The 23,567-nt window shown below is 43.0% G+C and overlaps 1 protein-coding gene across 4 annotated transcripts in view; it reads right to left on the reverse strand.

The window, feature by feature from the left end:
• Positions 1 to 23,567, reverse strand: part of OSBPL9 (oxysterol binding protein like 9) — an 875,847-nt gene that overhangs the window by 664,932 nt on the left and 187,348 nt on the right. For all 4 annotated transcript variants that reach the window (XM_069232680.1, XM_069232678.1, XM_069232679.1 and 1 more), the window contains exon 4: positions 19,434 to 19,510. In XM_069232680.1, coding sequence (XP_069088781.1) covers positions 19,434 to 19,510 — 77 coding nt within the window. The remainder of the gene's footprint in view (positions 1 to 19,433; positions 19,511 to 23,567) is intronic.

Consider the following 23,567-nt stretch of genomic DNA (forward strand, 5'->3'; position numbering starts at 1 on the left):
GAAACAAAAACACTGCATGTATTTACTCAGTTACTGACTGATAGATTATAATAACACAACATAGGTGTGATCAATAGTGGGGGATAAGTGGCTTCAGGTGAAAGATTGGTGAGATAGATAGGCTAATGGAGATGAGTTAATGTTAGATTACAGAGATAGGGTTTCAATGAGGAGATGGTTGTGATAGATAAAATGATGCATTAGCCAAGTGCAGAACTACAACAACTAAGATTAAGGGAGGAAGGCATGAGACTGAGCTGAGGGTATACTCTTAAATAGAAGGAATGCAGAGGATGGAGGGTAACAGATGATAAGAAGAGAGTCATTGGAAAAAGAAAGAAGGGAAATCAAGCAGATGTAGGTCAACGTACATTTTTCACACACAGTTTTAGGAGTATAGTGGGAGAAGGCCTTTTGAGATAGCAATCAATTGGAAGATGTAAGCTGTAGAAAAAAAAAAACATTATACATAGTGCTCTATATTTGAGGCAGACAACTTAAACGTGCGACTATGAAGTGTACACATTGTTCAATCATTAACAGCCTGAGCCTATTGCAGGACTATTAAAAAATTGTCTGGAGTATCCCAACCTTGGTAGAGGGTCTGTGTGCTGCACAAGAGGAGTTGGCAATTGCCCTGCTGAACTATAGCTAAAATCCATTGATTTTACAGGACTTCCTCCCTAGTTTTTCCCCTACAAGTGTTGTGTGATTGGGGTGCAAGGGTGGGCAAGCAGGACTAGCATGGGCTAGTCAGTGTTTAGAAGTGAAGGCTCCATTTGTTACAGCTGTCTGTAACCCTGTCCTTGTTTTTGCAGCATAAGCTTCCACTTGTATAGCCTCTGCCTGTTTGAACTTGTAAAAAGGCCTACTGTTGGGGGAGGGAGGACTCTGCCCCACCTGAGTTGTTGCTAAAGAAACATCCCACCCTTGAGGAGTGGCAGATTTTAGGGCAACCATGGACTTCGTTATCTGTGTTTTTTTTTTAGTTCTAACATCTCATCCCCTAGGGCCCAAAGAGATGTTCCTCATATAATGGGATTTTGAGGAGGTGGTATACCTCCCTATTGAGCCCCAAGATGTGTATCCATTCCTGGTTCACTCAGCGGCTGATGCTAGTGTTCATACTATGGGAAGCAGTATCCTCAGCATCCAGTGCTCAGCAGATAACTGCGTTTGAGATTATTATCCCCTCAGCCTCCAGCTCTTCCCCCTTCTTCCTGTCGCCACAATGAGGTGCTGCACTAGCTCATCAATTTCCTTCCAGTGAAACTTGTCTTACACCAACAAGCTAGCCAACTGAATTAGTAATACGTCAGTGAGCGGTCACTCAGACTGCATTGAACGTGCCAGCAGTGCCTATGATGGTTGCTTCTCTAACCAGGTAGGGGAGAGGGCCTGTGCACAGACAAACGTCTGATTGATACCTTTGTCACATAGGTTCTCATTATCCTAATAGGACTACTGGGCTCGGACGGCAGAATCACCTGTACTTTGGGGGACTAAGTCTGATCCCGCACCATGTGACACCTAATCCGAGTTTGTTCTGGCTAACTAGCAGTGCCTCATCTCCACCCAAGAGCAGGGATGATTGGGGCAACCGGGCGCATGACATACATGACTCCTCAGGGGAATCGTGGTCACTCAGATCTCAACCGTTTCTCTCAGATACATTAGTCTCACATATGCAAGGACTATCAGAGAAAGAGTATGGTTCAATAAGGTTTAATTGAAGTAACTCCATCTTAGATAATAAAGCATGTATTGCAATAACTAGGACAATGAAGCATAATAAGATTAAAATTGTGACAAGAAGAGTAAAACACAAGAATACCGCTACCATATTGTCACTAAGGTTTGTAGGGATAGCTCCTACCTAAGCTATGTTAGAGCACAGTGTGTTAAGCTCTAATTCTGCCTTTCAGGTACCCCCTGGGAAGACATCATCCCTCATACCTGAGCAAGAGGCATGTAGTCTACATAAGCAGCTGTAGCGAAGCAATCAGCATACAGTCATGGTCATCTGGCTCAAATCTCCCTCTAACGTACAAAGTAGTGTTTTTATAAAAAAACAGCTGATGTTCCAAGAAAGGATCCCCACGTAGGAGTGTGTATGTTTCTGTGAACACTGGAGACAAAGCGTACCACTTTTGCCGGCAATCTATCTTACTGCAGCCTTGAGAAATGCACAGAGTGAGAGAAATGTCTTGTTTAAGAACGCAGTGCTGACCTAGACGAAGAACAGCTAGATAGTGAAAATAAAGGAAGACTGTGAAAATGTGGCTAATGTTAAAATAATAAAACTAAGCTGAATAAAATATATCTAGGTTAAAGTGCACAGCAGCAGGCCTAGTTTGCTAAAATAACGTGTACAAAGCTATGGCTAAAATGGCTACAAAACACCGTCCCCTTGCCGGTTCAAAGCCTAATTTAATATATAAAAGCAACAAAAATTCATCTTAAAGCATATATATGGGAATGTCAATGATGACAAGCTAAAACACACTTGAGCATGGATAAAAAGGACAATTTAAAATATTAACTGTGGCGTCAAGAAAGCCGAATTTCAAAAGTCGGAGTCAGTTTTAAAGTCACCAATTGAACCCGGGATAATTGAAGATGAAAAAACTTCCACTTCGGCAGGTGGTAAAGTAGGAAGTTCCTCACCAAGGAAAACCAAGGAGCATTTGTGTTCCAAAGCCTGAACTTCAGCTGAGGCAGCAGCATTCCGTGGTGTGCCCAACAGTGAGTTTAGAGTTTCTTGATCCAGAAAGGGCAACTCATAAATAGCAAACGCACCCTCAACACGCATGTCTGGTAATAAGCCCTCAGCAAGAACATCAACAGATCAGCGTCCAATGAAAGCAAGCGCTGCGTAGAAAGACAAACATTCAGTGCCCAGTTAAAAGGGCACCAAAGGCATCAAAAGACGGGCTGCACACAATGCAAAACCGGTCTGAATGACAGAGACCAGTCACACTCCAATCGCTGCAGGAGTGGCGCTCCAAAGTACTGCATCATGTGTTCATGACACAGCTGCGCTGGTGGAAGCGCTTTCAGTCCTCCTTGTTGTAAAGGGACAGCCATTGTGCAGAAAAAGTAGCAACATCAAAATGCCACCTATTATAGCCAAAGTTATCGGAAATCCCCCGAAAATACTGAGTGTATGGCTGAAGGTATTATGCCAAATACAGAGGAGAAGGTGTGAACTAAACCAGAACCAACAGCCTTAAAGAAATGTGCGATTCAAGTAGTACTGGACGCGTTAAATATCCGATTCACGAGTTCACCAAAGTGTCTCGGAAAGTTAGTACTTAAAAGGGACTGTATCTCTGCGGATGACCTCACAACCTGAAGCGCATAGGTCTTGTGTGCAGATGTAAGCACCACATGATAACAAGCTAAGTTTGCTGCCGAAATGTGTTGCACGCCCCATGCATGGACAGCTGTTTACAAACCATCAAATGGTGACAGACGTCTCACATTCACTATCGCTAAGAAAGACCTCTTTCATGCCACTGAAACATCTGTACGAGAAGGGCAGCTCGCAACACCTCTTGTATGTAACTATCTCCTAGCCTTTCATATCTTCCCACCGGAATGAGTTTTAAACAGGATGTGAATTGAAGTGTTGAAACAGGCAGATTGATGACCCCATGTATTAACCACTCAGCAGATGGTATTTCAGCCACAGTGAAAGGCAACTTTTCTAATTTCTCAATATTTACCATAACTTTAGTTGCTTCCTTTTTATCCATTATTTGTTGTTGTCGCATTAAATTAAATGTAGAAAATATGTCCCTCGCTCTGACGTGTTGCCAGGGAACACAACCTGCTTTCAGCGTTTGTAGTGTCCAACCTAACTGTATAATGGATCTTAGTTGACGCTGTCCATGGTGTAAAGAGGACATGTCGCTCTGTACTATGTCTATTGCAGAGGAAACAATGTTGTTTAAGGTGTATATTTGGTCGGACAGGGTATTAATCCCATTATCTACAACAGCTAATGCCTTCTGTAAATTTTCCTGATCTATTTGCCTTAATCGGGCAGCTGCTTCTTGTTGAGAAAGCTTCCAAATTTCATTATAGACTGCATAAAAGAAGCAATTTCTGCATTTTTTTCTGGGGCCTAACAGGACATCCTGTAAATCAGTATTACTGGACAGGAGACTGAGGTGTTCTCTAACAGCATCTAGTGATGAACTTTTCAACCATTGCTGGCATAGTTTCCTTACATTGTATTCTGTCAATATACCTGCATGTTCAGATGACACATAGCGAGGGTCAGGCCTACTTATTCTAAAACCCCAGTGGAGTTTCAAAACATTTATGAGACCCATTGGTATCTATTGGCCACAATAACCACCCACCAGGACGTGAAAGTGCAGCATTAAATGTGCCATTTTGGACCCATTCATCGAGCTGATCTTCTGTTGCATTGATAAACTTGCCTTTTGTAAAATTGTGCAGGGGCAGGAATACTGGGCACATTCAAATCCTTAATTTTTGCCTAAACAACTTGTCTGTTGTACAGTTTCATTTCAAAATATCATTTGGACAGGTATCAGGCATGCTCTAAATAAAGCTTCTTTTCCCCTTATTTGCCATTTTTTTGTTCCCCACACACCTTTTAAGTCAATCGACTTCAACCAATACTCATAGCCTTCTATAGCTAACCGGGAAACAAAGGAATCCAAATAAATTAATTTTGTATCTGTCAATAATATTTGTACATTTTCCATAAATTGCCATTTGAAATAATATGACTCAGCATTTTTAACACTGTGCCCAGAAAAGCATGCAAATTTTTCAGAATGTTGTAGAACTCCCTTGTGGTGGAGTTGGACAATGTTCCAATTGTGTGTAATTAAAAATAGTTTTTAGGGCACTTGCTCTGTGAATTAAATGGTGTCCATAATAATTATAACAGAACATGTCTCCTTCATTTTCTTTGGATTGATAAACGTCCTCACTTTCAAATACACTAAAATACTGCAACTCAGTCATCATATAATCAACTGTTTTCACATCCCTGTCATCAGAAACAACTCTGGGTATTATTACATCATTCATAGAAAGTTTGAACACACATGGAATTTGAGTGACCTCCGTCAGGCCGTATATATCAAATGTGACTTTATCCCAAACAATCCCATCAGGAATTGTTATAGCGGAAATGTTCATGAAAGACAAGTCTCTGCGGACCTTGTGAGAAGAGAGGTGGGGTTTCAGGACCTCACCCATCAGTTCAACTGTTGATCATTCAGGAAGGTAATGACCATGCATTAGTAGAAAGAAAATAATAACAAAGCAAGTCCAAAGAAGGAAAGCTAATACAGTCAAGGAAAGCCACAGATAGTTCAATGGGACAATAAAGTAATTTATTTTTCAGATAATTATCAGCTTATGTGTTTTTGACAGTTCAGATGCAGAAGAGGCAGATGAGTCAGAGAAAGTGTCAGTGATGTCGGCAAAGTATTCAGAAGCAGTTTGTGCAAAAACTGGAGCCGTATTTTGAAGAGGAGAACTAACAATGGTCTCCTGTGGTAGCTCGTAACAAATTATGCCATCCGTTTGTGTAGAATTTGAGAATGATCGGTCAACATTTTCTTCATTGCTTGTTGTAAAAGATGCAAGTGGAACTAATGAAATATCATTTTCCACCCTCCCCAAGCTCGGAGAGGTGTCAGCGCTGCTGCTCAACACTTGTAGAGGGACATCTTGACCAATAGTGAGAGGGATTCGGGTACTATTAGTGGTTCCTCTTGGTCTGCTGTGCAGGATAGGCCACATGGTGTAGCTTGACATTGTTGATAGAGACAACAGTTTTCTTTAGAACCAGGGATCGGTGGTAGAATAACAGTTCTGATACCATGTATCCCACGGACTGGAACCGGTGCACGATAAGAAGGACTCAACTCCTTTTTCACAGCAACTAGTTCACATACTAGATCCCCAACCTTTGGAATCTAGCCATTAGATGTTATTGGTACATCCTTAATTCCTAAGAAGGGAGCACTGGCAGAAGCTTTGTCGTCACAGAACTGTTGTAATTCCTGTAAGACAGTGACACGTTCATTTATGTCAAAGGGTGTTTCCGCCGCCTCCACACCATCGAGATCTAGGACATACATTCGACCTTCAAACAGGCACTCGTATGAAGTACGACCCCCCCAGGGACCTTATACGCAGATTATTAAGTGTTCTCTGGACACCATACAGGTGATTATGCCAACTATGACCCGTGCCTAATACTCTGGCTGTTAAGGATTGCTTTAACTGTCGGTTTCGTCATCCACAACACTATTTCCCTCGGGATGAAATGGAGACGAGTAATGGAGTTGGACCCCTAATGAAGCCATGGCATCTCTGAATGCCCTTGAGGCAAAAGCAGGGCGCTGGTCTGAGTGGAAAGTCTCAACTGCTTATGTGCCAATAACGACTTGCAAATCTTTAACAACAGTCCGAGCATCAGCAGAGCATTGTGGTCACACCCATAGAAATCTGGAGCAGGAGTCAACAGCGACTAGTAGGTATTTGTATGCACTGTCAGGTGTCAAAGGACCGCAATGGTCCAGGTACACACATTGTAATAATGTGTTAGAAATTAGGAGGTGTGTCTTCAGTGGGCGTTTAGTGGTGGACCCCTTAATTTGTTGGCAGATATCATAACAGAGGACATACTGCTTTGTCTGTTTGTATAAACCTGGCAACCAATAACGAGCCTGCAACAATGATATTGAAACCGCCACACATGTATGGGCAGAAGCAACTCCCTCATGCGCTGCTTTGATCAACTCTGCTCTTAGGTCTTTATTGGAAATCACTCTAACTCCCACGCCTGGTATTTTTACTTCTGCATCATGCATGCCTCCCATCCGGTAGGAATATTTAGTGGGATATCCTTTAGGTAAAGTTGTGCAGTCAGCCGAGGTTTTCATGGCAGCCAGTATTTCATCGTCCGGTTTCGTCCTAGAACGAGTTACTGCAGCAACAGAAGCCGTAGCTACTGCTGATTTGGCTGCTTCATCAGCCAGTGTATTTCCAGCAACGTGTATTCCAATGCGCTGGTGTCCAAGTGTATGTACAACATGGACATTTGGTAGTGTTTCCTTCAGATCCGCTACTTTACCCCACGGAAGTCTGTGTTTCATTTTGGAATCTCTGAAACCATTCTGGCGCCAGTAATGCAGATAATCATTGAAGTACTGAACACAATGATACGGATCACAGACAATCAGTGTTAGCTGGATAGGATCCGTATGTTCCAGTGCCATCACAGAGCCTTTGGCTCTGCTAGTTGTGCAATGCAATTACCTAGTGTCTGCGTAAAGGTATGTTCTGGATAGAATTTACTACCCTCCACATAGCCACTTACGACTGCACAAGCACAGTGGCGTATTGATGCTTTGAGCCTATAGCAGGTTGTGCTGAGCCATTGGTGTACATGACTCTTTGATACTGATCAATAGGGAATGTATTTGCCGGAACTGGGTATTCTAGTTCATCTTGCAAAAATTCTTGCGTTTGTAACTTCAGGTCAAAAGTATAGTCAACATCAGTGGCTGTCAGACGTTGCCCACTGGATCCAACGTGGATGTAATGCTTTAGCGTTTGGAACGCTGGCTTTGTTAACAGCTTCAAGGGCTGGGATTGGAGATACAACAATAATGCGTTTCCCCTGGGCTAGTGGTCTTTCTTTAATGACATCCATCTGAACAGCAGTGAGAACTTTCTCTGTAGGAGCAAAGCGTTGTTCTGCTGTTAAGTACAAATGTGATTTGTATGCAATCGGGACTGTCTCACCTTCATTGAATGTTACAAAAGTGAAACCAATGGCACCAGCAATTACTCTGATGACCAGATGTTTTTTATTGTCCCTTGTGTGTAGGTGTTGTGCTGCAAGCATGTATTGTTGCAATGCTCTAAGGATGCGTGTGTTTGACTGTCCAGAATTTACCAGAAAAGTCAGGACGTATCAAGTCATATAAGGGTATGATGCGTGATACATAATCTGGAATGTATGTTCTGCCAAAATTTTGAAAACCCAAAAGTGATTGGAGTTTTTTTAATGGTATTTGGAGGTTGTAACTGTGCGTATTATTCTAAGAATTGTGACGCTAAGCTCTTTCCTTCACTTGATAATTCGTATCCCAGAAACAGGACACTAAGGAAGGCTATTTTTGTTTTTTTGAAGTTGAATTTATAGCCAAATTAGGCAAATCCTACAGCAATGCAAGCTACCCATCTTAGATGTTGCAGTAATTCATCGTCCATAAGGTAGATATCATCCCCATAGGACAATGCTTCAGGGTCAATGTCGTGCAATACTGAAGTTACACGAGCCGTGAACAGTCCTGGACTGTTCTTGTATCCTTGTGGAAAACTACAAAATGTTTTCTGGGAGCCTAGTGCACTGAAACTTGTTAAGTCTCTACTCTCAAGCACTATATTTTGGCAGAAGAAACCATTGGAAATATCCAATGTTTTGTATTTTTTGAGCACTATATTGTTAATAAGTGCTAAGCTATGAGAATTTTGTATAGCATATATGCGTGTATTACTATTTAAGTTTCTGTAGTCTAAGACTATTCTGTATGAATGGTCCGGTTTAGCTAGAGGGTATGAAGCATTATTCATTGGTGAGACACAGGGGTCGATTACACCCTGGTACTCTAGTTGTGTGAGGATTTCCCTCACAGGTGCTTTAGTATCAGGGTTTATTGGGTATTGGGGTTGATTCTTAATTGGAATTACATGATAAAGGGAATCTTTTTCCCACCCTACATGGTTGGGGTATAACGCGGGTGCCTGCGCCAATGCCCAGTCAATGTCATAGGATTCTACAAGCTCATCTGGAACAAGTGGCGAGAAAGAACTTTTGATACCCTCTTCCCCATATGGGCAAGTACAGACAAATTCAGGTGGCCAAACCTTTTCGGGCAGTAAAATATCGTAAATGTTGACGACGCGGTCTCAAAAGATTGCGTAAATTTTGCATTCAATGTTTCCTTCAAACTGTATCATTACTTTGTACACCCTGTCAGGCGTGGAGACACGCATGTCCACAGTTTCAATTTGTAAGAAGTCATCAGTTGCTTTCACTTCCACATGCTCTTGAAGATTCCGGCGAACTGTTGTGATCTCTGCTGCGCTGTCTAGCAAAGCTAGTGCCCAAGTCTTGTTCTTCAATAGAGCCCTCTTTGTGAGTGGCATCACGATTCGCAACTGCTGCCATGTTTTTCTTTTTAAATTGTTTTTATTGGGGGAGTTTCTCTCTCTTTTTTTTTTTTTTTTTAACAGAAACTTCTGTAGAGCGTTGGGATTCCTTTCTCGGTTTCACATACTCAGTTCTCTGCTCTAACCGCTCACCTTTCTCACTGCATTTTTCCGGTGAGTCCTGAAAGGAACGAGAATGGTGTGTGTCAGTATATTGATATCTGTCAGGCGTTTTTATATTATCTCTATTTCTGAGATTATATCTATTCTGAGGGGTGTCCGAATGCGAAGATTCTCCCCTTTCTTTTTTAGGTGTTTGTTGTTTTTATCCCCGCATTTTTTTAGACCCTCAGGTGCTTGCTTGGTAGAATCTTTATTAGAATTACCCTGAAACTGTGGTTTTATTGGTCTGCCCCCGGAATATGTCAACCAATATTAGAATAGGTCTACCTGATAATCTTTGGCAGCTCACCTTCATGCTCAAGTGCAGGAACGTCCCGGAGCAGCATATGTACTGCTAGTGCAACTGCTTCCCCTTTAAGGTTACTTAATATAATGTAAGATACAGTGGCAAAATTGCGTGCATCCCCAAGTCCAGGGGCGGAGCAGCCCCATATTCATCTTGAATTTGTTTTAACACTTCCGGAAGATTGGCAAGTGTCAGTGCATCATGTGCGGTAGTATAGAGTGTGTCAAATACCATGCCCCAAGTACTGCAGTTATCTAATGGGGCAACCATCCCAAATGGCAAGCATGTAGTTAATATTCTGTGCTTATTCTGAGGTCGCGTATGGGGAAATAATGCTTCCAGTACATTTATTTTTTTTGAGCTAACCAAAACGGAATCTCTTCCTGTTTGGCGGGTACCTTACCCATGATCAAATGTACAGTTGCAGGGTTAATACCTGCTGTTGCTGCATGTGGTTGCACAGGGGCAGCACGTGCTGGGTTTGTATTTAATGTTTTCATTACAAACTGTACTAATAGTCTGTATACTGCCATAAGCTCAGTATATAAGTGGCGAACCTCAGCTACCGCCAAGGTTTCTGCATCAGGGTTCGGTGTATATGTGGCCAATAAAGGCCAGGTAGGACCATCATTACTAAGAGCACCTAACCTACCATGTAGGATTGTATGTGGTATGGTGTCATCAAGCCAATTTTTATGGTCTTGATAAGATAGAGGTATTTCTAAATATGCATAAGCTCTATATTGTGCAGGTATGTTTGCAGGTGTATAGTGGTGAAACGTATTTCTGTTCCCATCAACTGCTGGAAATATAGAATAGAACATTTCTGTACTGTATGATGCATGAGCTTCAACAACAAATGTAACTGAACATTTCTGTACTGATGATTACCACCCTACTGGACTTATTTTATTGGATCTATCAGCTGTATTTAATACTGTTGACCACTCTTTTTTCAGATTGGCTTGATGCGAGCAGAGGTAGTGACTCAATGTCTACTGGATTTCTACCTTTCTTACAGGACCTGGTCAGTCACTTGTTCTTTCCACCTTCAAATCAACCTCCTCCCTAGTCAACTTTAGAGCTACAGAGGTATCAGCTTGATTTCCTAATTTATTTATATCTATAGGAGGCCTCTGAATAACTTCCTTAGATAGTTTGTCCTGGACTATTGTCACATGTGGATACAGCTCCTTTCTAGATTAGACTGGCCTCCGGCAGAAATTCAGCATTCTCTTCAATCCTGCTTTTCGTCATCCAAACAAATAAGCTGTAATATGTTAAAGCTATATGCTAACAAGACAAAGATGTTAATATGCAGTCTACACCACCTACGGAATGCAAAGAAAATGAAAAGGGAAAGCCGCTAGTGCTGCAATATTATCTATACTTGGTTATGCTTATTTAGGGCTTCCTCTGAATACAATTTCAAAACTAGATTCAATTAAAAATACGGCAATGACATTAGTCCATGACATGCGAAAATCTCAAAACGTAAAGGAAACCTGTTGTGTATTACACATATTGCCTGGGGAATGGAGAACTACATTTAAATTTCTGTGCCTAGTTCATCGACCTATTCACAGCACTGGTGCCTCTGCCATGCAAGCTAAAATATCAAGGCACTTACATTCACACCTACAGCGATATTATTTCACAGCCATCTCACACCCACAGTCTACTGTTTAAGACATGCATGGCTAAAAAATAAATATTTTGCAGTCATCACAGCCCATAAGGAAAATGTCACTTACCCAGTGTACATCTGTTCGTGGCATTAGTCGCTGCAGATTCACATGCTGTGCATAGTCCGCCGTCTGGTGTTGGGTCGGAGTGTTACAAGTTGTTTTTCTTCGAAGAAGTCTTTTCGAGTCACGAGACCGAGGGACTCCTCCCAGTTAGGTTCCATTGCGCATGGGCGTCGACTCCATCTTAGATTGTTTTCCCCGCAGAGGGTGAGGTAGGAGTTGTGTATGCTAATAATAGTGCCCATGCAATGGAATAAATACGTATGTACAAATGAAGGTTTAATGTAATATATTTACAAATGTACAAATGTACAAGATTTACTTCTAAACAGCTACAGGCTCCCGGGGAGGAGGGTGGGCGCATGTGAATCTGCAGCGACTAATGCCACGAACAGATGTACACTGGGTAAGTGACATTTTCCGTTCAGTGGCATGTGTAGCTGCAGATACACATGCTGTGCATAGACTAGTAAGCAGTTATCTCCCCAAAAGCGGTGGTTCAGCCTGTAGGAGTGGAAGTAGTTTGAAATAAAGTTCTTAATACGGCTTGACCTACTGTGGCTTGTTGTGCAGATAACACATCTACACAGTAGTGTTTAGTAAATGTATGAGGCGTAGACCATGTTGCTGCCTTACATATTTCGGTCATTGGAATATTTCCTAGAAAGGCCATAGTAGCACCTTTCTTTCTGGTTGAGTGTGCCTTTGGTGTAATAGGCAGTTCCCTCTTTGCTTTAAGATAGCAGGTTTGGATGCACTTTACTATCATCTGGCGATACCTTGTTTGGAAATTGGATTTCCTGTATGAGGTTTTTGGAAGGCAATAAATAGTTGTTTTGTCTTCAAAATTTCTTTTGTCCTGTCAATGTAGTACATTAGTGCTCTCTTGATGTCTAATGTATGTAGTGCTCTTTCAGCTATTGAATCTGGCTGTGGGAAGAACACTGGTAATTCCACTGTTTGGTTTAAGTGGAACGGTGAGATAACTTTTGGTAAGAATTTTGGATTTGTTCTTAGAACGACCTTATTTTTGTGTATTTGAATAAATGGTTCTTGTACGGTAAACGCCTGTATTTCACTTACTCGTCTTAGAGATGTGATGGCAATAAGAAATGCAACTTTCCACGTTAAGTATTGCATTTCACAAGAGTGCATGGGTTCGAAAGGTGGACCCATGAGTCTTGTCAAGACAATGTTGAGGTTCCATGAAGGAACAGGTGGTGTCCTTGGTGGTATAATTCTCTTTAGGCCCTCCATAAACGCTTTAATGACAGGTATTCTAAATAGGGAAGTTGAAGGAGTAATCTGCAGGTAAGCAGATATTGCTGCGAGATGTATTTTTATGGAAGAGAATGCTAGATTTGATTTATGTAAATGTAGTAAATATCCTACTACATCTTTTGGAGATGCATGCAATGGTTGGACTTGATTATTATGGCAGTGACAAACAAATCTTTTCCATTTACTCGCATAGCAGTGTCTAGTGGATGGTCTTCTAGCTTGTTTGATGACCTCCATACACTCTTGTGTAAGGTTTAAGTGTCCAAATTCTAGGATTTCAGGAGCCAAATTGCTAGATTCAGCGATGCTGGGTTTGGATGCCTGATCTGTTGTTTGTGTTGTGTTAACAGATCTGGCCTGTTGGGTAGTTTGACATGAGGTACTACTGACAGGTCTAGTAGTGTGGTATACCAAGGTTGTCTTGCCCATGTTGGTGCTATTAGTATGAGTTTGAGTTTGTTTTGACTCAATCTGTTTACTAGATATGGAAGGAGAGGGGGAAAAGCGTACGCAAATATCCCTGACCAATTCATCCATAGAGCATTGCCTTGAGATTGCCAGTGTGGGTACCTGGATGCGAAGTTTTGGCATTTTGCGTTTTCTTTTGTTGCGAACAGATCTATTTGAGGTGTTCCCCAAATTTGGAAGTAAGTGTTCAGGATTTGGGGGTGAATTTCCCATTCGTGGACCTGTTGGTGATCCCGAGAGAGATTGTCTGCTAGCTGGTTCTGGATCCCTGGAATAAACTGTGCTATTAGGCGAATGTGGTTGTGAATTGCCCAATGCCATATTTTTTGTGTTAGGAGACACAACTGTGTCGAGTGTGTGCCCCCCTGTTAGTTTAAATAATACATTGTCGTCATGTTGTCTGTTTTGACAAGAATGTATTTGTGGGTTACTATTGGTTGGAATGCTTTCAACGCTAGAAATACTGCTAACAGTTCTAGGTGATTTATATGAAACTTTCTTTGATGTATGTCCCATTGTCCTTGGATGCTGTGTTGATTGAGGTGTGCTCCCCACCCTGTCATGGAAGCATCTGTTGTTATCACGTATTGTGGCACTGGGTCTTGGAAAGGCCTCCCTTTGTTTAAATTTGTATTGTTCCACCATAGAAGCGAGAGGTATGTTTGGCGGTCTATCAACACCAGATCTAGAAGTTGACCCTGTGCATGTGACCATTGTGATGCTAGGCACTGTTGTAAGGGCCGCATGTGCAATCTTGCGTTTGGGACAATGGCTATGCATGAGGACATCATGCCTAGGAGTTTTAATACCATCTTTGCGTGTATCTTTTGTGTTGGATACATAGCTTGTATCACTTTGTGAAAATTTTGAACCCTTTGTGGACTTGGAGTGGCTATCGCTTTTGTTGTGTTGATTGTCGCTCCTAAGTATTGCTGTGTTTGACGCAGCAAAAGGTGTGATTTTGCATAGTTGATGGAGAAACCTAGTTTGTATAGGGTTTGTATAACATAATCTGTGTGGTGTGAACACTTTGTTAGCGAGTTGGTTTTGATTAACCAATCGTCTAGGTACGGAAACACGTGTATTTGCTGCCTCCTGATATGTGCAGCTACTACTGCTAGACATTTTGTAAAGACTCTTGGTGCTGTTGTTATTCCGAATGGCAACACCTTGAATTGGTAATGTATTCCTTTGAATACGAACCTTAGGTATTTCCTGTGCGAGGGATGTATCGGTATATGGAAATACGCGTCTTTTAGATCTAACGTGGTCATGTAGTCTTGCTGTTTCAGTAGTGGTATTACGTCTTGTAACGTGACCATGTGAAAGTGGTCTGATTTGATGTAGGTGTTTAGTGTTCTGAGATCTAATATTGGTCTCAGAGTTTTGTCCTTTTTTTGGTATTAGAAAGTACAGTGAGTAAACTCCTGTGTTCTTTTGTGTTTTTGGTACTAATTCTATTGCTTCTTTTTGCAGTAATGCTTGAACTTCTAGTCCTAGAAGGTCTATATGCTGTTTTGACATATTGTGTGTTTTCGGTGGGACATTTGGAGGGAGTTGGAGAAATTCTATGCAATAACCATGTTGGATAATTGCTAAGACCCAAGTGTCTGTTGTTATTTCTTCCCATGATTTGTGGAACTGGCTTAGTCTTCCCCCCACTGGTGTTGTGTGAAGGGGTTGTGTGACCTGTGAGTCACTGTTTAGTTTGAGGGGTTTTGGGACCCTGAAACTTTCCCCGGTTTCTTGGGAATTGGCCCCCTCTGTATTGGCCTCGAAAGCCACCCCTTTGATATTGTCCCTGGTAGGTAGGTGGTCTGGTTTGTGAGGTGCTGGCTTCTGTGGCTTGACCTCGAAACCCTCCTCTGTAAGTTGTTTTGCGAAATGTGCGAAATGTGCCTCTGCCCTGCGGGGAATAGAGTGCGCCCATGGCTTTGGCTGTGTCAGTGTCCTTTTTTAATTTCTCAATTGCAGTGTCCACTTCTGGTCCAAACAATTGCTGTTCATTGAACGGCATATTGAGCACAGCCTGTTGTATCTCAGGTTTGAAGCCAGATGCGCGCAGCCATGCGTGCCTCCTTATTGTCACGGCCGTATTTATTGTTCTTGCAGCTGTATCTGCTGCATCCATAGAAGAGCGTATTTGGTTGTTGGAGATATTTTGCCCCTCTTCAACCACTTGTTTTGCTCGTTTCTGGAATTCTTTGGGGAGGTGCTCGATGAGATGCTGCATCTCGTCCCAATGGGCCCTGTCGTATCGCGCTAGGAATGGTTGCGAATTGGCGATGCGCCACTGATTTGCAGCTTGTGCTGCAACCCTTTTCCCAGCTGCATCAAACTTGCGGCTCTCCTTGTCCGGAGGTGGTGCGTCGCCTGATGTCTGCGAGTTGGCTCTTTTACGAGCTGCTCCCACGACTACCGAATCTGGTGTCAGTTGCGATGTAATAAAAGCAGGGTCTGTGGGCGGTGCTTTGTATTTTTTCTCCACCCTTGGAGTTATTGCTCTGCTTTTAACAGGCTCCTTGAAAATTTGTTTAGCGTGCCTTAGCATTCCCTGGAGCATGGGAAGGCTTTGATAATGGCTGTGGGTGGAGGACAGGTTGTTAAAGAGGAAGTCATCCTCAATAGGCTCCGAATGTAGAGATACATTATGAAATTCGGCTGCCCTAGCTACCACCTGTGCATATGCTGTGCTGTCCTCAGGTGGTGAGGGTCTAGTTGGGTACGAATCTGGACTATTGTACGATACTGGTGCATCATAGAGGTCCCATGCTGCCTGATCATCCTGGCTCATGGTGGTATGAGCTGGTGATTGTGGTGGAGTCTGTGCCGGTGACACATGAGTTGACTGTGGTGGAGAGGGTGGTGGAGTTACCCTTTTTACCACCTTTGCTTGTGGTGGCTTGTCTTGTTGTTGAAAGTCAAGTTTCCTTTTCCTTCTGATTGGGGGAAGAGTGCTGATTTTCCCTGTACCCCTTTGGATAAAGATCCGCTTTTGAGTGTGATCTACGTCTGCAGTTTGTAATTCCTCCTCAAACCTGTGTCTTTTCAGTTGGGAGGACATTGATTGTTCCTCTGAGTAGGAACTGGCTTTCGGTTCGGTTGCTGGGCGTTTTGACACCGAAACCGTGTCTTTTGTTGTTTTCGGCTCCGAAGAGATTTTCCTCTTTTTCGGTGTCGTACCGTCTTGGCGTCGACCATCGTCGGTGCCGCTATCTCTGTGTCGAGCAGCTTCGGTGCCGCTGTCTCGGTGTCGACCCTTTTCTGCGGCACTTTCTCGTCCCGAGAGTGATGCGTGCCTGTGTCTCGACCTGAGTCGGACGATCTCAGCACCAGTTCGCCCTTTTTCGGTGCCGATGGACGGTCACCTACTTTATGGGTTGAGCCATGGCCTGTCGGCAGTGGCGTCCCCTGGGCTTTGTCTGTTTTCTTGTGTGATGCTTGTTTCGACGTCTTATTCACGGTTTCTTCGACGTCGAATTCTTCGGAATCCGATTCGTGGATGGAGAATGTTTCTTCTTCTCCCTCTTCCTCGAACCGTTGTTGTCCTGTCGGCGTGGCCGCCATCTGCAACCTTCTGGCTCTTCGGTCTCGGAGCGTTTTTCTCGACCGAAACGCTCGACAGGCCTCACACGTCTCTTCTTTGTGCTCGGGTGACAGGCACAAGTTACAGACCAAATGTTGGTCTGTATAGGGATATTTACTGTGGCATTTAGGACAGAATCGGAACGGGGTCCGTTCCATCAGTCTCGATGTTGCACGCGGTCGGGCCGACCAGGCCCCGAAGGGGGATCGAAATTACCCCGAAGGGCTACCGGAGCTCTTCAAGATTCGGTGTCGATTCTAATCTAACCTGATACCGAACGAAACAATACCGACAAATTTTCCGTTGATTCTGACTAACTTTCCGACCCGAAACACGGAGCGAAAAGGAACACGTCCGAACCCGATGGCGGAAAAAAAACTATCTAAGATGGAGTCGACGCCCATGCGCAATGGAACCTAACTGGGAGGAGTCCCTCGGTCTCGTGACTCGAAAAGACTTCTTCGAAGAAAAACAACTTGTAACACTCCGACCCAACACCAGACGGCGGACTATGCACAGCATGTGTATCTGCAGCTACACATGCCACCGAACACTATATTATCACATACAACCTCAACCGAGGTATTTATGACCACTTTTTCTTTCTGCAAAGCAATCAAAATATAGCTGTTTCAGTAGCCCACGCTCTTTTTATAAGCAGTACTAGTTTTAGCACTAAAAATCTTTGGGTAAAAATGTGATCTAAACGTTTCTCATTCATTTGAGGGTGCTACCCACCAGCGTTACTGAATCTGTGCCTTTCCACTACTGGTGTGCCCCACTGACGGTGTGAATGACATCAACAATCTTTGGCACTAGCAACTTCCTCATGTGTAAAAGTTGTCTGGTTTGGAGGGAGGGTATGATTATTGAGAACAGGGTAACATGAAAAGAGGGAGGATTAGGCTTCCTGATCAGGAGTGAGACGCAATGAACTGTACTGTTTTGTAATATGTTATTATGGGGCTTACTACCCCTATGTGGGGGTGTTGAAGCATTTGAGCTATATATGATTCCAAACATTGTCCTCAGGGGTACTGGCAAGACCTGCAGGAGTCTGATAATGCAAATGACAAGTCTGGTGAGGAGTGACTTCAAAAGGCAGAGATGTGCATTAATACCCAATGATGTAACACCATATGGTAAGGTTTCCATACCAGAAGGGAGATGCATGAGGATAGCCTTGATGAGTGGTAATAATGCAATAACGAGGAGAGAGAATAACAAAGATCTATACTAGGTAAAAACTAGAAACACAGGATTCCAAGAAGAGGAGACTGGTTTTTAGAGAGGTCTGCCGAGCCCAGATGCTGGAATACTCGACAATGGTGCAAGGTAGAAATCTTGCCTCGGATTCCAAAAAGGGTTATGAACAAGGGAGACTTTACAAACTGCTACAGGCTTAACAGCCTTCAGCAGGGAATGGAGACATATCACAAAGTGTATGTTTCCAAAGCTGCAATACAGCTACACACCTTTTACATACAGCTTTGCACTTAATGAATACCTTTTAGGGAAACGTCTTCTGCATTAACCATTTCACTTTCATAGAATATGGTTATTATGCATCCGTGTATGACTTTACTTCTTATATGGAAGTAAACTGTTAGGCAAAGAAATATGGAGGCTTCCCACTTGAAGTCTACATGCAGTAATAGCTTTACATGCTAATTCTCTTGATTTGTTAACTAGAAACTGGATGCAGGAATGTGTCAGAAAGCAATGGCAGTGGCAGGCAAGGGAAAGAGACTAGTAGCGTCTAATTAGAGAACTGCTGTAATCAGCAGGTTGGCTAGACCATAATCTTCTTTTGCAAAAACCTAGGTTTACCACCTCTGAACACCTTGTGATGTACATCAACCTCACAACGGAAATATATTGCCATAATTAAAGCGGGCTGCAGTCTTTTTTTATGGTAGCTAACTGTTTTACTTAGCACGATCTCTAGTATGGCTTGCCAAGCCATGCCTGAATGCATGCAGGCTATTTTCTTGGAATAGTTAATTGTATGTCATGACACTGGTTCGGATGATTGGATTCCAGCGATTCTGCAATGGAGTTGGGGCTGGGGCTTGGATACCCACGAAAGAAGCAAGGAGGCTGAAGTGAGATCACTCACAGATCAACAGATACACAAAGGGAAGCATGGAAACGGTCCAGACTGGGTACCAATCCATTGCAGGGCGCAAAGGGAGTAGGCAACCAGTGCTAGACTGGAGGCAAGACCGGCCTGGGGTACACATGAGCCTAATAGATTTAACACCAATAAAAGACTGAACCAAGTGAGTGACGGCCACAGGACGTACATCGCAAGATTCATCCCACGATGAATCATATGCATGTTGCATTACTGTGCTCAGAGGGGTGAAGTCCTGTGATTACATCAGGAAATAATTGGGACTGAGTGTTTAACCAGAGTGATGTCACATATTGCAATGACATGTTGGGCCTGAGCTAAGCCAAACAGGTACACAGGTCAGGAAAAATTCTATTATCAGGAATGACCAATGAAGAACCAGGGGACTGCTCCCAATTCCCACAAATATGTAACACTGGCAACAACTGGCATACTTAAAGTACCGCTCAGCTCAGTTCTCTCTAAACAAATAGAAATCAACAGGAAATCCCTGCCAAAGTTTAAATTATAGTTCACAACGCTTACCTGAAGAGAAAGTGTGTGACGCAAAATGGTTTCCTCTAAAGCATGAATCCACTTCTCTCTTTCGTCAGCATCACGAGCTGTGGAAAGAAAGTTCAGTTAATCTGATGCTTACACCATTAACAAATTAAAATTCTCTTAAAATGACAACACACCGCCAAAACGACACATCCAACATGGCGCTCAATCAAAACACGGCTTTATTAAGATCGTGCTCACCGTCTTGATTTCGGTTGCTGTTCTTCGGACCATTAATATTCTCATTATGAAAAAAGTTTGCTATGAATATATCTATGCATTGAGAAAGCCCTAGGTGAACACACCCCAATGGGCGAAACACGTGTTGGCTGTTTTACTTCATGCAGCCTCACGATTTTCTTCAACACTGGATTTCAATGACTGCACAAGAATCACAGACTATTCTCTTATCTTGCAACCTTAAAATTCACCCCTGTGTTGGAAATGAACTACTGCATGTGATCTACGCTCAGAAAAGAGCCTTTTGCACTTTCAATGTAGGAAACAAATGTACTTTAATCACACGTGGACTTGATGAAGTATCTACTGCTTGCTACCCGCAATATGCAAATCTAATTCTCTAATACTTATTAAGTGGGCACTCAACTCTAGTTACTTTTCACCGCCAAAATGTGTTTTTTTATAAATTGGACTTAGGCATTTTATGTTTTTTTATTTTTATGTTTACTCCTATAGAAACAAATGCAAGAGCCGAATGGTATCCAGAATGAACCCTATGTTACACATTTAAAAGCATATTCAAATTATAAATCCCAAAATAATCACTTGATGATAACTAAGAAGTTATGACAGGTTTATAAGCAAGGAAGGTCTAGTTTTTCCATTCTACTGTACACATCTTTATTATTATTTTAAAACTTGTATTTATACTTTGAATAGTTCCACTTACAGATATGCAACTGCAGTCATGTACGGTATATATCAACAGACAATACAAAATCATGAAACATGGACACTGGTCGCCATGATCCGGCCCAGAGACCTCAACCTACATGCGACCTCAAGGGACCTGGCCACACTCAACTCCCAGCTCTTTAGCCTCCTATCACACAGGGTCACTCGCCTCCGGCTCACCTGTTTCTTTGCCAATCAAATACTGTTTAAAGATATCCCAATGTTTCGCAGGCCTGTTAGTTGGGGGGAGCAGGTTCACTATAATTATCTGTTTGTGTATTACAGTATACCATATCTCTATGCCAGTCTGCCACTGTTGGTACCGGACCGCGGTCCCATCGCATAGCGATGCGTCTCTTGGCCAGCAGCAACCCAATCGTTAACAGCTTTCTGAATGTCTTCGGTAACTGTCTATCCAATCCCAGAAGTGCTATTATTGGTTTGGGGTCCAGTCCCTGTCCGACTATTGTTCCCAGCTCGCTAAACACTGCTCTCCAGAAGGGCTGCACCCCTTTGCAGGCCCAGGACATATGCAAGAAGCCAGCCCGTTCCTCACCGCACCTAGGACAGCTCGCATCCGCCTGTAATCCATATCTATGGAGTCTAAGGGGGGTGTAGTGTACTCTATTTAAGAATTTAAAATGAATGAGGCGATGTCTGCCGTTCAGAGAAATCATGCGTGTTATGGAGCAGCAGTAGCGCCATTGATCATCTGTTATCTGTACCTCTAGCTGTCTTTGCCACTCCAGCTGCGCGGCTGCCAACTCATGAGCGCGCGCCTTCTGTATTTGCATATATAAACAGGAGACCAATCGGCGAGGTTGGTCGTTCAACAACACCACCACAGTAGTGTACAGCTTGTACATCCGGGGGTTCACGCATATCATCACCCAACAGTGCAGCCATAGCACGTCTCACCCTGTGGTACTGATATCGGAGCAGCACAGTAGGCCTCGTTGTTTGATTCTCTATTGAGTCCCATTTTTTCATGATGCCCTCCACAAACAGTTCCCCCATAGTACCAATACCTAAGGCGCTCATGGCCTGTATCAAATTCTGATCGCGCCACAGGTCGAACCAAGCGCACCACTCAAACGGTCTATGTGGGGAGTACAATAAGGCCAATCCCGGTCTACGCAGGATTTCGTGCCAGGCTTGTGTAACCAAGTTTAGTGATGTAAAATCTCCATAGCGTCTGATCGGAGTAAGGAACATTTTGCTCTGTAGCGGGACCGGGGAGACCAGTTCACGTTCTATTTTTAAATACGAGGTGTCTCCAGCTCCATGGAACCATGCATAGGCCACGCAGCATGCGCAATCACCCCATAGGTCTCCAGGTCCGGAACCCCTAGACCACCCAGTTTACTGTAGACATCTTTATATACTGCAAGTAGGAAAATGGTTTCTACGCTATTTTATTCTTATTGGTGCTATGAATAGGTACTGTTTGACAAACTCATCTCTTCAAGGAGAAAAAAAAAACAATTTACTTAAAAGGTGGAGTCATTAGTTATGCTCATCACAAACATACAAAATAAAGGAGTAACTTGGAGAAAAATAAAAAAATACACAGCGGGTCGTCATGAAGTCACTACTGCCCGGCCTACTGCTTCTTCAATGCAGTAAGAAATAAAACATCACTGATCAATATATATCCATCAGGTCTCTCACCTTAATGCAACCCCCACAAATAAATGGGTTATTTGAAGGAGAAGAAAAACACCAACACTTAGGCAAAAACATATAGACTGTCACCACTGCCCACAGGCATCAGATATGATACAATAATCTACAGAAAAATATGTTCTGTGCATCCTTGCAGTTCTCCACAAAAGAAAGCTTCCAATGTCTCACTGACCAAGGGAACCTTCCAGGATTCCCTGCTGAAAAAGCCTACACTTGGCCCAGCTAACCTTGCTAACTTCTGTCCTAAAAACTCACCTTCCATTTGTTGAAAAAACCATTGAGAAGGCAGTCACAACTCAGTTATAGGAGCACATCAGCAAGAACAACCTAACTCAGTCCATCAATCTGGATTCAGATAATGCTGTATTGTCAACACAGACATGCTCCAAGTAGTCAATGATAGCATGCTTCTCAACAACATAAATTACCCTTGTCTCCTGGACCTGTTTAACTTCAATGCCGCTTTCAACACGATCGACCATCCAGCATTGATTCACATCCTGAAAACTTGCATGGGTTTCAATGGAATAATCCTACAATGGTTTACATCCTACTTCCCCAACTGGCAGCAACTCATACAAAATGAACCAGCAGATCCTGGACTTGCTCCTTCACATGTTGTGATGCCCACAGTTCCAACCTGTCCCCCATCATTTTCATATATGGTGCCCATTATATTCATTCTTGCAGACAGAAACATTAAGAATCATCAGTATGCTGAAGACACCCAACTCAATCTCAAAATCTCTAAAACCAATTGGATGGAAATGCCTCTTTTTGTATGGTCACCCCCAAGTTTTGGGGCTGGTGCTGCTGTTTTTCTTTTTTTTTTCTATAAGAGTGCACTGAGGCCTGCTAACAAGACCTTAGTGTCTGTTCCCTTACCATTAAACTGGTTATGTTGAATTGGCTTTTACCCAATTGGTTGAGCTAGCTTACCTGTAAGTCCCTAGTAAATGGTACCCAGGGCTTGTAAGTTAGAGGGTCCCCCAGGGACTGCAGCAATGGTTGTGCTACCCTGGATGGGATACAAGTAAAGCAAGACTCCCAGCCTGCCATTTGTAGGCTGGAAGAGCAGTTTAACTGCTGGCCTGACTTCACCATTTAAAACAATGGCACAGCCAGACTTCCCCTTGATCTATGCTTAGGTCACTCCCATGGCAGGCTTATCAAATCCCAATGCAGAGTGCAGCATATTCCACGGGCGAAACATATAACTTTACATGTTTTGATAGTGGAAACACGGAACTGTTACTTTTGTTGTGGAAACGATGGGTTGCCCATTTGACATGTGCAGAGTTACATGTTGCCTCCTTTCTGTGCTCCCTCTGGAATGGTGCAACCAAAGTGGTCATCCAAGGTATCAAACAACTCACTGAATTAACCCCAACTTAATTCTCAAAATTAATGTAGCAAGTTGCAGTGTGCAACTTTGGCTAAGTTGCCACTTTGTTACCTTCAGTCCCTTGTGCCTGCACTGGTTGCACAGGGGGTCCTGTAGCCGAGACAGCTTTCCGA

The sequence above is a fragment of the Pleurodeles waltl genome, chromosome 4_2 (genome assembly GCF_031143425.1).
Source record: "Pleurodeles waltl isolate 20211129_DDA chromosome 4_2, aPleWal1.hap1.20221129, whole genome shotgun sequence".
Classification (NCBI taxonomy): Eukaryota; Metazoa; Chordata; class Amphibia; order Caudata; family Salamandridae; genus Pleurodeles; species Pleurodeles waltl.